This window comes from Lagenorhynchus albirostris, chromosome 19, assembly GCF_949774975.1.
Source record: "Lagenorhynchus albirostris chromosome 19, mLagAlb1.1, whole genome shotgun sequence".
Lineage (NCBI taxonomy): Eukaryota > Metazoa > Chordata > Mammalia > Artiodactyla > Delphinidae > Lagenorhynchus > Lagenorhynchus albirostris.
Window position 1 is genome coordinate 47,947,530 of NC_083113.1, and position 13,203 is coordinate 47,960,732.

Below are 13,203 nucleotides of genomic sequence, written 5' to 3' on the forward strand. Positions count from 1 at the left end.
TTTTACCTTTTAGGTCCTCACATCCCCTTTGCTCCTTTCAGTACAACTGTGCTAGACAGAATGTGAGGTAGAGATCCCAGGGACTTGATACTTTCCTACCAAGCAACGTCTAATAGTTTTAAGGTGTTTTCACACCATCTCATGAGCCTCATATGAAGTGGGTAGAACAAGCACCATGAGCAACCTGAAGCATAAGCACGTGTCCCAGGTCTGGCCTCAACAAGTAGGTAAAGCAAACCTCCACCTGAAGGAAGGAGAGCTTTTCCATCTCTCTGTCAGGACCTGGGCCTCCCTGTCTTGGAACCTCAAGTGGTTTTTCCTGGTTGTGAATCATTCTCCACACTGTATTTCCAGTTTGCCATATTTCAGTGCAATAAATCAAACACAAACTCAGGGTTTTCATAAACTGTCTAACAGGGTGAATGCATCGTGGCCTTTGGAAAACACGAAGGCCGACGTGCAATTCTCTAACCTGCTCTCAGAGGCGAGATTCTATAGCACCCAAGAAACTTTCTACCTCAAGAACTCAAACTCCTGTGTTCAGACTGATGTACTTCCGGGCCAAAGCATAACTCTCTCAAGGACACATGAGTCCCAAATCCTTGTTATAAATGACAAATACGGTATAATTCCTTCTGCTCTAAGAAGTGAGTTCTGTACAGAAATTATAGCAGCCCTAAAAGGAAAGGTCTCACTTCCTCTTCTCATGCCTCAGGCCTTTGTACTTTTCTCTTAGACAAAAACACTGAAAGTGTTTATAGACCTAAAATTGACATCACTCATTTTCCTCACTTTTAGCTCTCAAAACCTACAGGGACTCCAGTAGCTGTCGCCCAAATGGATGTCGAGCCCAGGGTGTTTCCAAATCTGGGTCAGACTTCGGACCAAGGCAAAGATCCGTAGCTACTGTAGCCAGCGACCAAACCTGCACAGATCAAAGAGAAATACCCACACTCAGACTGGTGAGCACAGGACTGCGAACCACGAAAGAACCCCACCTCCTCCTCCACACACAGCCTAAAGCCTTGCTACTCTGGGGGCGGCCAAAGCTGGGAGCTTACTGAAATGCAGAGTCTGACACCCCACTCCAGACCTACTGAAGCAGAATTTGCATTTTAGCAAGATTCTCGGGGGACTTGTGTGCACATTTGAGAAACACCAGCCTTGAAGGCTTTTATGAAGCAGATGACAGAGGAATGACACCATGCAACAACTTCCCTGCATGGTCTATTTAACCACTGACTCATGTGACTTTTTCTGCTGCTTCATTAGTGAACTGGCAGGGAGAAAAAAATGCATTCGGTATCACACTTAAGATTGTCCTTTGCCCAAATAATGAAAAACCTTCCATTACAAAAGTTTCAGTATACTCTCTGAAGTTACAGAAAAATAGGCCAAGAAAAAACAGACTCGGCTTTCTTTTGGTTGACATCAAATCTGAGGAATATCCCCAAACTTGAAACCTCACGGGGCTTGGAGTCCTCAAGCAGAAACTAATGTCCATGACGTGTCTACTAGATCCAAGATTTAGCACACACTAAATATAAATACATCACACCATCAACAGAGTCCCCTCCCCTCTATACCTTTAAAAATGGAATACTGGGGACTTCCCTGGTGGTCCAGCAGTTAAGACTCTGCGTTCCTAATGCAGGGGGCCCAGGTTCGATCCCTGGTCAGGGAACTAGATCCCACGTGTGTGCCACAACTAAGAGCCCACATGCTGCAACTAAACAGCCCGCATGCTGCTACTAAAAGATCCCACACGCCGCAACTAAGACCCAGCACAGCCAAATAAATAAATATATATATATTTTTTTTAATGGAATATTATTTTTGGGAAATCTTTCTTACTAGCAATACATCACTGTATGCCCACCAACTGGAAAACACTACTAGACTCTGAGAAAAACCCGAAAGGAAGAAGATACAGACTTTGAATCAAGGAGTTTAAAATAGAAGAAAAAAAAGAATAAGCAAATAAAAATACTGAAAAACAGGTATAGAAACACATCAGATATGTTAAAAAAAATCAATTAAATCGTGTGGCTCCAGTGTACTTAAATAACCCCCACAAGTATTGGTTCAAAAGAAAAATATTCATTTCTATGATCAATGGACCACCTGGATGGTTGCTGGAAGAAGTTCATAGGTTTCTGGGATAGGAAAGGATGTTTACTACCCTGGCTGACAACTTGGGCCCATTATTTCCTCACTTGTAATACACGTTTCCTAAGTGCCTTCAACAGAAATAGTTGACAGGTTTATTCCTGTAACTCTTATGCAAAACAGTAGACACATCATCTTCAATATGTGCAAAAAGAACAACAACAAAAAATTCTCCAAGCATTTGCACTGATGTCCATTCCAGTCCGTTAAGGAAGACCACACCACAATGATGACTGCAATTGCAAGAACGGCAGCAATAATTTGCCACATACTGGGTATTTACATCTACCAGATACAGGTATGGAAACTGTATGCATATTACCTTATTTAGTTCTCATAAGGACCTTAGAAGTACTGTTCCTATTTTATAGTTGAGGAAACTGAAGTTCAGAATGATTAGGTAGCTGCCTAGGATCACACAACATGAAAGGGACAGAGCCCAGATGTAAACCCAGGTATGTCTGAACCCCAGGGAAGGGTCTTTCCACTTCACTCGGACTAGCCTGAACTTCCAAATCAACCCTGCCATAAAAGTCCTAAAAACTTAAAAGAAAAAAAAAAAAACACTTTAGGAAGTAATTTTTCCTCAGATAATGTTTTTTCAGCACGTGAACCAATCTTCTCATCAACCCTATGAGGCAATTATTCTCTTGGGTCTCATCTGACAATATACAGAGGCTGAGAGAGTCGGAAATACTTGGCCCAGTGTTACACCATTACGGAGCAGAGTCGGGCTGACGCCTCCTGTTAGAAATTCCCCACTATTTCCACTACTCTGTTTTGCCTTCTTAGTGTTTGCAGAGTTTTAGGTGGCTGGGTCCTTAGAGAAACAGATTAAATCCATGACTCTAAGTTTCACTTAAAAGGGTTTGCAGCAGAGACTTGACAGTGTTTACTAGGAGACAAAAGGAAATCTTAGGGATTTTTCAATCAGATAAAAATCAAGGGGAGGCCTCAGCTCTGGGTCATTTGGAGGGTTACAAGGAAAAAACTGAGCAGATAGGACAGCAGCTCATAGTTTCCATTGCTCAATCTAATCCTCATACTAAAGAATAAAAGATGCAATGGAGACAGAACATAGATTAGTGGTTGGCAAAGGCTGGATGGGGGAAGAGGGGCTTGAGCAGTGACAAGGGGTGTGGGGTGCCTTTACAGGGTAAAGGAAATGTTCCAAAATTGTTTATGGTGATGATTGCAAAATGCTGTGAATATACTAAAAGCCACTGAATGGTACATCTTAAATGTGTAAATTGCATGGTCTATGGACTATAATCTCAATAAAACAGTTTAAAAAAAAAAAACACCAGGAATTCCCTGGTGGTCCAGTGGTTGGGAATCCACGCTTTCACTGTGGAGGGCCCAGGTTCGATCCCTAGTCAGGGAACTAAGATCCCGCAAGTCGCGTGGCAGCGCCAAACAAACAAAAATAAATAAATAACTAAAAAACAAAAAACCTCACCAATATAGGAGCAACTTGCTTAAGCACTGATGTGTTTCTGCAAAGATGAAGGAAATTTTAATTCTTGTAATATTACACCTTGTTTTAAAACTGAATGTGTCTCTATCTTAAGGAATGCCTTGGTAAACCTTTTATGAAATGAAGCATTTTTAAAAGTAAAAAACAAACAAAACAGAACTGAGGGTGTAAATGGCAAAGATAAAGACGTCCAAATTTACATACTAACAATCACCCTGCCCTAGAATAGAAAAGGGATGTTATAAAAACACTTAGTAAATGCTTTAGGACCTCCTCAACTAAGCACTAATAAGAAAAACATCTAAGGGATTTAAAAAGCTGCTCTAGCCCTACAGTTTGGCAAAGAAAATGGGAAAGAAATTACGAAATAGGAGGTACACCTTGAAATGTCACTAAACCACAACAATAAAGTGAAAGGAACCTGCTCCAAGAGAAAAATCCAGATCTCCAACAAAAGGAATGGAAAATACCTGGACGAGATCCTTCCTTCCAACAAGCAAGGCAGAAGTGGCATTCTTCTGACATGTTTCTTGAATATCATTCACATTCAATCTGAAATTGAAGAAGAATTAAAAAGTTTCTTTCCAGTTGACTTCTAAATCAATTACTCCTGGTTTAACAAATAAAGTAAAAACTGCCTCTTTGGTTGTCACTCAAAATGTTTTATTCATATTGGCCTTAAGCTCCCTTTCTATGTAACATGGAGAAAAAGCTTACCTATAGCTGATGTTACACTGTGAGTTCAGGCCTGGGGAAGGTGAAATTGCTTACCTCTTCGAAGTAAGGAAAGGAGGCCAGATTCAAAGAACAATTTGCCAGCTAGCTTTTCTGGGGAGTTCCCCAGGCTTAAGGGTTGAATAAAAATTGATTTAGATATGTATAATGCTGACTGCAGTTTCTAACAAGGAGTAATGTGTGGTACATAAACAACAAAATAAATATTTTTTATTATGTGTTCAAGTTCAGGAAGAAGGGGAACCACAGGTCAGCAGCTTCTGTGTGCCTGTCACCCACCTCCCAGCTCCCTTCAACCAAAGTAGCTCTGCTTTTAAACTGTTTTACATATTAAGTACAGGAGGCAGAATCCTGAGACTGTGCCCAAGATTGCTGGCCCCTGCTGTACAGGCCTTGTATAAACACTCCCTTTAAACGGGGTCAAGACCAGTCAATACTGATGACATATCACTCCTGTAATTGTCAAAAGGGAGATTCTCCTGGGTGGGCCTGACCTAATCAGATGAGACCTTAGAAAGACAGTGAAGCATCAGTGAGACACTTCTGCTGGGCTTGGAGAAGATGAAATTCCCTGAGTTCTCCGGCTGCAAGGAACTGAATTCTGCTAACAACCTGAATGAGTTTGGAAGAGGACCCTGAGCATTGGTTAAGACCACCACGCGGCTGACTTCGTAATTTCAGCCTGGGGAGACCAGAGCAAGGACCCAGGTAAGCCACGCCCAGACTCCTGACCCAGAGAAACTTTGAGATAATAAATGTGTGTTGTTTAAACACTAGGTCTGTGGTAATTTGCTATGCAGCAGAAGAAAACTAATGCACTGGGCCCCTTCTAAAAAGGATTCCAGTATCTCAAAAACTAAAATAAACAGGGAGTTCCCCAGTGGCCTAGTGATTAGGATTCCAGGCTTTCAACTGCCTGGGTTCAATCCCTCGTCAGGGAACTGAGATCCTGCAAGGCACGGCCAAAAAATAAAATAAACAACTTTGATATTCATATCTAAGTGGGAAGCACGGCATAGTTGAAATTTTGAACTTACATGTATAGTTCTCCCAATGACTTGTGAACAGGAAGAAGGCAGGCAATATCCTGAATGATCACTTTCCCAGCAGCCTTGATTGGTCGATTCCCAGAGTCCGATCCCTCACGCTTACTTTTCCATCTCCTTGATTTCTGGGGGAAATGACAAGATATAACTAATGGGGACTTCGATGAATGGAAACCTACATTTGCAGAGCACACCATAGTTGGGTCATTGGTAATTTGCAGAGACCTTGCATTACATCATGCCCACAATTATATGAATCAGCATCTGTAGAAAATAAAAGGATGACAAAGGGCATTGAGCTCATGGCCCAGAATCCTAAGAGGAAAATAAGCACCTACTGCAGTGCTATATACATTCTGCAGGTGCTCAAAAACACCTGGAAGCCAGAATTTAAAAAAGAAAGAACAGCAAGTAAATAAGTTAGTAAAGACCACAAAAATGTGGGAGAAGAGCAACTTTTAAGGTTGGGTTCAGCCCTAGGTTCAAATTCTTGCTTGAAACTAATTAAAGTTTTTTTTTCTTTCCTTTTCAGACAATTTAAATTGGATTTGTTGAAATTTAATTCAGACACAGCAGTGTGGGATCTGCAAACTTTCATCTATGGGAGGCAGACACAGAAACTGAGCAGCTCAAGAAAAGTTACCCTGTCTTCCCTAGCAGATTTGAATTATTTCTAAAAGTGATCATTTAGAATGTCAAAAATACCTGAGCAGAGGGACCTGGGTAATGGATGTGGAAGATCATAAGCAATTATCCTATTTCCCCAGAGCCTTCTCTACAAACGGCTACAGAGGAGCCTGTATGTGGGAAATGAGAGATGTCCTGGAAAATAAGAATTATGAGAGTGTAGCCCCATCTGGTATCTTCAAAATGACGACCAGCTAAGGGAGCAATATTCTATTTTATTTTATTGCCAGAAGTTAGAAAGGGGGTCGCCAAAGTGATTCATCTCAGGAGGGAAGTGACATATTTATTATTAACAAAGGAGGCAAAAGGAACCAGTGAAAGGGCCCTGTAATGTGGAGTCAGAAAACCAAGTCTTACTGGTCTTATTAACACATGCCCTGTCTCATTGCGATCCCAGGCACGTTCCTTTTTTGCGGTGAATTCAGGCTTGTGTCACTCTCTCTTTGCTCACTGGTAACTCTGGGCTCCTGATAAGCTCTGTGGTTCCAATCTCACAAGGTTAATCAGGGGACAATGAAAAGGTGAGACTGCAAAGTGTCAACTGAAAAAGTGCAATTTAAAAATCTGTAATTATTATAAATGTCCATAAACTCTCGGGCATGTAGAGTATATTATTATTTAGATGGTTCATAGATAAATTCGTTTTCCACCAGTGATTTTGATACAATCACTCTTCCATAAATCAGTCATGGTCTATATCCAGGCATTTCTGACCGTTCACGTCCCATCTAACGCCCAAAGTTGTCCAATGCACGTAACTTCCCATAGGATTAGTAAGCGGCATGGAACCTGCTAAACCCAGGACACCCGGACTCAGTGCATGGCAGGTAAATGTAGATGTTTAGCTGAAGTATTTGAATTGTTCAACATCGTTTGTAAATACATATGCTATCAATTTGGAATCTTAACCTATTTGGTCTTAGAAGCAGTTCAGTTACTATGTATCCATACACAAGTCATTATTCTGCAACACAAGAGGAAACTGCATCTATTCTTGGGGGCTAGTAGCCCTTCAATTCTCTGCTGGCCTTGGTTATTTTCTAAAGAAGAACTGTGATGTGGGTGCAAGTAAGGGGTGAGTGTGCTAACGAGAAAAACGGCCTGTCAGGATGGGCTGGAGCCAGGCAGCTTTACTGACGTTAGACTGTGCTGTCACCCGTGCCCTGAGCACTAGGACCGGTTTTACAGAGAGTAACTCAGCGTACACTGACCCTGCAGTGATGGGACGGCACAACATGGTTAACTAGAACACGGAGGGCATCAGTCCATAAACTCACTTCACTGTGACTTTTATCCAGACTTCTGGAAGTTTAAGAATCCCGGGAAATGACATACCCACAAGGCCCCACATAATTCGTCATCTCCAATGACATTTAGGGTACTGGATTTTTTTTTTAAAGGCAGAAAGAAAAGATCTACATTCAAAAGATTCCATCTGGAATCAAATAGGATCCATCTAATTGGGGCTTCCAGGTTTGTTGAAAGGCTTCTAAAACAGTTCCAGGCACTGACTCTGGCTCCTTATTACAAAGAGAAAATAAGAAGCCCTTCAACAATTGAGCAATTCATGACAGCTCCGTTTAACTGAACAGTGGAAACCAATGGACACCTCGTGAGGGATGGGGTCTACAGCTTTCAGACCACACTGGAAACATCCACAGTTGCCTGACTTTTAAAGCAAACCCAGTGAAAGCATAATATTAAGGCCCATGTGCCCAAAGTGGTTCATTTGCAAATAGACTAGTTCACGTCAGAATGTTTTTCCTAGCAGACTTGAAATATTTCTAAAAAGGATCATTTTCAGAATGTCAAAAATACTTGAGCAGAGGGACCTGGGTAATGGATGTAGAAGAAGATCACGAGCAATTATCCTATTTCCCCAGAGCCTTCTCTACAATGGCCAGAGAGGAGCCTGTATTTGGGAAATGAGAGACGCCCTGGACTTCACCAATGAGGATGTGAGCTTACTCAAGGCCACACTCCTAAGAGCTCAGCTTTGAACACAGGTTCTCAGGCTGCTAAGCCCATACTTGTTAACCTGCTTTTAAGAGTACGATTTTAAATTAAAAAGGGGGGAAAATTAAGTCCTGACTAAGTTACCTGTTAATATGTAAATACTTTGATCCATATAAAAACAGATCCATTTCTGCATATACAGAGATCACCTGATTCCAGTGAGGGCTGTCCAACACACCACTGTCTACAATTACTCACTTCTAAAGTCACTTCTCTGCCAAGCGCTGCTGAGCCAGAGCAACGTGCAGACGCAAGCAGCTCCTGTGGCTACAGGGCTTAACACGCCAGGCTCAGGCCAAGGTGCTGTGCTTCAGGCCAGGCTCATGAGCCTGAACCTCGCGCCGTTTAATTTCCTTTTTGGATTTGTTAGGATTCGACACATTCAGAGAAAAGAAAACTCAGGGTCCAAAGAGACGTCTCAGGGCTCTTCTCCCGTTTGCAGTCTTGGGTGACAGAGATTGGCAGAAACGGGCCTGTGTGAGTCATCAATAAGTCCTGGATGAAAATGTGAAGACAGTGGTCTGGGCAGCTTTCTGCAACTACCCTTCACAGAATTACAGAAATCACTGTCTGTATTTCCTGGGACTTCCTTGTCAGCTTCTTGAGACACCAGGCTTCCAGGTGCTTCTCTGTTTGCTCTGTACTGATGCACAGGTGGTGCTTTATGGACCTCGATAAGCTGCCTTTGAGTCTACAATAGGAGGAGATTCCCTAACACAGGATCACCCTCATGATAGCTGCCACCAAGAATCGAAGTGTGAAAGCAATTAAGGGACAGCTGTTTTTGTTCATTTAATCCAGCAAGGAATAACTATAAAACATTATAAAAAATCTTTAAGGGAGGGGTCACAAAATATTTTTTCTTCAAACTTGGAGGTTGATGGCTTTTAAACATGAACTATCTCCCCTTCAGGCTATGGAGGTCACTCAGTAAACCTGTCTCATGGCAAATTATTCTGGGGATTCAAATCCAACAAGGCTGCCTAAACAAAGATGTGGTAGATCTCAAATCAGGCGTCAGGGCCTAGGACCCAGGTGCTCCCTAAGAAGCACGGAGTGTTTCCTCTAGTGTTCTGGCAACAAAAATGGTTCATACCTCATCCACACCTTCCCAAGATTTCTTTGCCTTAGTATCTTGCTGGAGATTTTAGAATAACCTCTCTAGTCTGAGTACCTGTCAGGTGACGACAACCATGACACACCGGGATGAGGTGTGGCTGACCTTTCCAGGTGAGAAAAGGGCACAGGGGCCCCAAAGCCCCCTAAAACCTCCTGCATTGCTCCAGTCCCACTCTGACGGGCTTAAATGTGTATACATTTCTGTGCAGTAAAATCGGTACCTCTGGGAGGTGAAGGACTCTGCACTTCTCTTAGGTCATCTCAATGCCCCATCGATAGAAAACACCCCTTCCCCACAGATTCCATGAGCAGGGATCGAGGGAGGAGAGACAAAGCAAGACAGACAAGTTATCACACAATGAGACTGGGATGCTCCTCTGAACAGACCAAGAAGGTGTTCATGGAATTACGGGAAACAGGACAGGGAGGATCGGGGTGGGGAGGGAGGGGCGGTGGGAGCGGGGAGGCACTGGTGCAGAGAGCACTGAATGACAACCAATAGCCAGCTTGCGACTGAACCACCAGTGTTACTGCTACAATCGGAGGCAACATCGATGGCAATAAATGGGTTAAATGTAAAAACAGCCCAAGAATAAGCCACCAACTGCTTCGCAGCAACCCCGTCGACAATGCATAATCATCAGCAGAGTGGGCAGTGAGTCAAAATGAGTTCCTCTTTAAATAGCAGCAGGAGCAGGGACTTCTGGAAAAATCCGTGGAAACGCAGCAGTTGGGTTGGTAGGACAGGCTTTCTGAGGAAAGATGGCCATGGAGGCAGCTCCACCCCCAGGTTGTTGGGCAGCAGTGGAACTTGCTAATCAAGGTTCCTGATTTCAACCGGTTTCTATATGAAAAGGTTATAGGACTATGCCCCTAATTTTTTTTTTTTTTACACCAAATGAAACGTACACAAAAGCCTCAATGCTGCCTTGCACAGCCTGAGGTCACCATGGCACGACTGAAACACAAAGGGGGTGGGAGAGGAAGACAGAAGAGGAGAGAGTAAGCAAGAGAAAAGGAAGAGAAGATGTCCATTGCAGAGGTTTTATTGTCAATGCAAAATACTGATGGCAAGGAAAAAATTTGTTCCAGGAAATTCCCAAAGGATTAAAATCTAGCTTCGGTGTCATGCCAATGAAGCAGGTGGGCACCTCCCTCTTTGAACTCGAGCAAGACGATAAAAACGGAGACAAAATGGTAGAAGCCTCTTATATCTTCCTCTGCTGCCCCGCCATGCCAAAGGTAGGCTTTTGAAAGCTCTGTGAAATTATACAAATACTCCAAGTGAAATCAGGTGAGCTAAAGGCTTATCACTGGGGTTCTTTCCAAGAAATCCAGCATTCAGCTTCATTTTCAAAGAAGTCCATTCACAATCCTTAACGATATCAGTATTCACCCATTTGAAACTGATAGAACCAGGAGGCAGTCCTTGGTGCCTGACTCCCAAGAGTGAGAAATTGATTATGCTGGTCCTGAAAACCAGCCAGCCTGTCATTTCAGGTTCCTCAAAGCCAGGCAGGTGGCATTTTATTCTTGGGCCTTTGGGCAGAGACAGGATTAGTTAAGGAGAGCATTTGCACAGCGCACAGTACCGGGAAGTCGTTAATTGCTTGTATGGACCAACGTCGCCGGGCAGAGCGAGGAGACATCTGTGCGTGAAAACGTTACACCCACGAGGAGGGAAGAAAAACACCAAGAAAATTAAAAGGGAAAAAATATAGAATAAAATGAAAGCTTCCCATACATCTGATGGATTCAAAGGTACCATAATATACTGCAAAATTGGGATGGGAATGACTGAAAAATCTGAAACTCAGCACAGCAGTATTTAGATTCCCTCACCCCCCTCCCAACCCATCACACTCCATACACAGCTTCAATGCCGTTGTCCTTTAGTCGGAAACACATTTCAAGGTATCAGGAGGCTGACATCCACACAGCTCTGACAGAGGAACTACGACGGAGATTTGTGGTTCTCTTACAAGAATTAAGATCGTAAGAAACAGGTGGAGGGACTTCCCTGGCGGTCCAGAGGTTAAGACTCCACGCTTCCAATGCAGGGGATGCGGGTTCCATCCCTGGTCGGGAACTAGGATCCCACATGCTGCGCTAAGACCCACACAGGCCAGCGCAGCCAAAAAAAAAGGAAACAGGTGGAGAACTCTGCTTCCCCTTCAAAAGCATACGTATGTGCGAGAAGCTTCTCATTCCTAAAAAGGAAGAAGTTCCTCAAGAGATTCAACACCGAATTGTTTTTGGTGTGTGGCTGGGGGGGGTGGGGCACGCCAGGGAAACTGAAGTCTTGACCTTGGGACTGCAGGACCATCCTCAGAGTGGTGCCACGAGGAAGTGAGAGCCTGAGAGAACTGAAGGGTGATGCTCCCCAGGGCTCTTGCTAACCACGGGAGCATCAGTGTGAAACTGGGAGCATACAACACTGTTTCGCAAAATCAGAAATTACTCTATTAACTTCAAGGCCTCCTCAGTTATTTACATTAAAGCTATTTTAGTGATGTCAACTGAAGTGAATGTGGGAAGCTGCAAAAATTTTTAAATGTTTACAGGGCAATGCCTGATGTTTATCTTAAGTCCTGGGCCTTCTGATTTACCCTAAGAATAAACAATATTTCATCAGCTATTAACAGATGGTCCAGTTACCAAATGAATGTTAGCATCTCTCTGTGCTTTCTAACTTCTTATATGAAATTTAATGGTTTTATTAATTTATTTTTACATCTCTCACATTTAAAAAAATTTTAAGAGCAAACACTGGAATTCCATCTGGAGAACCTCTGGGTGATATAACAAGATGACCTAAGTAGGGCAGGGTAAAAACACAAAAACAAGAAAAATGAGTATTAGTCCCCAGTGGCTCTAGGAAGATATTTCTGCAATCTCCAAAATACTCTATAATTCTTTCATTGTTATACTTTAATGCAGTTATATTCTTTTCCTTTCTTCTTACTCATTTAAAGCTCTCAGGGGTAGAGATCTGAACAAGAATAAAAGTATGCAGGAGAAAAAAAAAAGTATGCAGGAGATAAAATTTGGGCTGAAAATGAAGACTTAAGCACAGAGAAATTTAGTACACTGGAATCGTTTCCAGGACAAAAGTAATAAAAGTGATATTATTTGACATTTGAAACTAGACACCCAGGAATCAGAAAATACTTCTCGAGGGATAAAACTGTTATCGTGTCCTCTGTGAGGAAAATAAGATGGCCATATTTCATTCCTGTAATTCCTTCCCCATGCCGTATGTAAATGGGATGGACGTGAACAAGCTTCAAGAAGAGTTTACAAGTTTATTTTAGATTCATCACAAAATAACTGACTGACCAGTTATTGATAACTGATTTTAACTTCTTACTAGGCTGAACCATGTGAAACTTTTTCTTAAGGTCAAAAATGCTCAAATATCAGCAGTTTCATATGATTTAACCTAATAATTACTATGTGTCATACATTAAAATGTGCCTCCCTCTCCCAGGGCTTCTAGGGTTCTTGGAATAGTCTATGTCTTGGAACAGTCTATTTCCTGTGATTGCTAATTGACTGAATTATAGACCTATGATTTGTGAACTTTTCTGCACATAGGCTATACATCAATACAAAAGTTTCATATGAAATTATAATAAAACTACCTCCCCCCCACCTTATTCGCTCACTGTCTGAAATACAATTCAGAGACCACTTACTATGTCATTCTAGGGGACTACAATGGCCTGTTTTCTGGGGAGAAGCAGCACACTGGGAATCACCCCAAAGTGAAATATCACAATCCTTCCTCCACGCCCCAGCATATCCTGTCTGATAAGAGCTAATTATCTATGTGCCTTTGTTCCCTCTTCATGATTACAGTGTGTTTGTCGTAAAAGAGAGTCCAGACCATCAAAAATATAAATGTAGGCCTTACAAAGGCTTCTGCATTAGGAGAGGCTCCTTCTTGGAACT

General features: G+C 42.4%; 1 protein-coding gene and 1 non-coding gene across 8 annotated transcripts in view; one reads left to right on the top strand and one right to left on the bottom strand.

The window, feature by feature from the left end:
- WDR59 (WD repeat domain 59) overlaps positions 1-13,203 on the bottom strand; it is an 85,954-nt gene that overhangs the window by 14,722 nt on the left and 58,029 nt on the right. For 5 of the 7 annotated variants that reach the window (XR_009537098.1, XM_060130954.1, XM_060130952.1 and 2 more), the window contains 3 exons: positions 5,419-5,552; positions 4,117-4,198; positions 813-925 (listed from right to left, as the gene is read on the bottom strand). Coding sequence is in view for 5 of the 7 variants with exons in the window: in XM_060130954.1 (XP_059986937.1) it covers positions 813-925; positions 4,117-4,198; positions 5,419-5,552 (329 nt within the window). In the remaining 2 variants the exon portion in view is untranslated. Of the gene's footprint in view, positions 1-792; positions 926-4,116; positions 4,199-5,418; positions 5,553-13,203 lie in introns of those variants that run through there. The other 2 variants (XM_060130957.1, XR_009537099.1) reach the window with 2 other exon arrangements.
- Positions 1,612-1,684, top strand: TRNAR-CCU (transfer RNA arginine (anticodon CCU)). The gene has a single exon. It is a non-coding gene; the product is annotated as a tRNA-Arg (tRNA).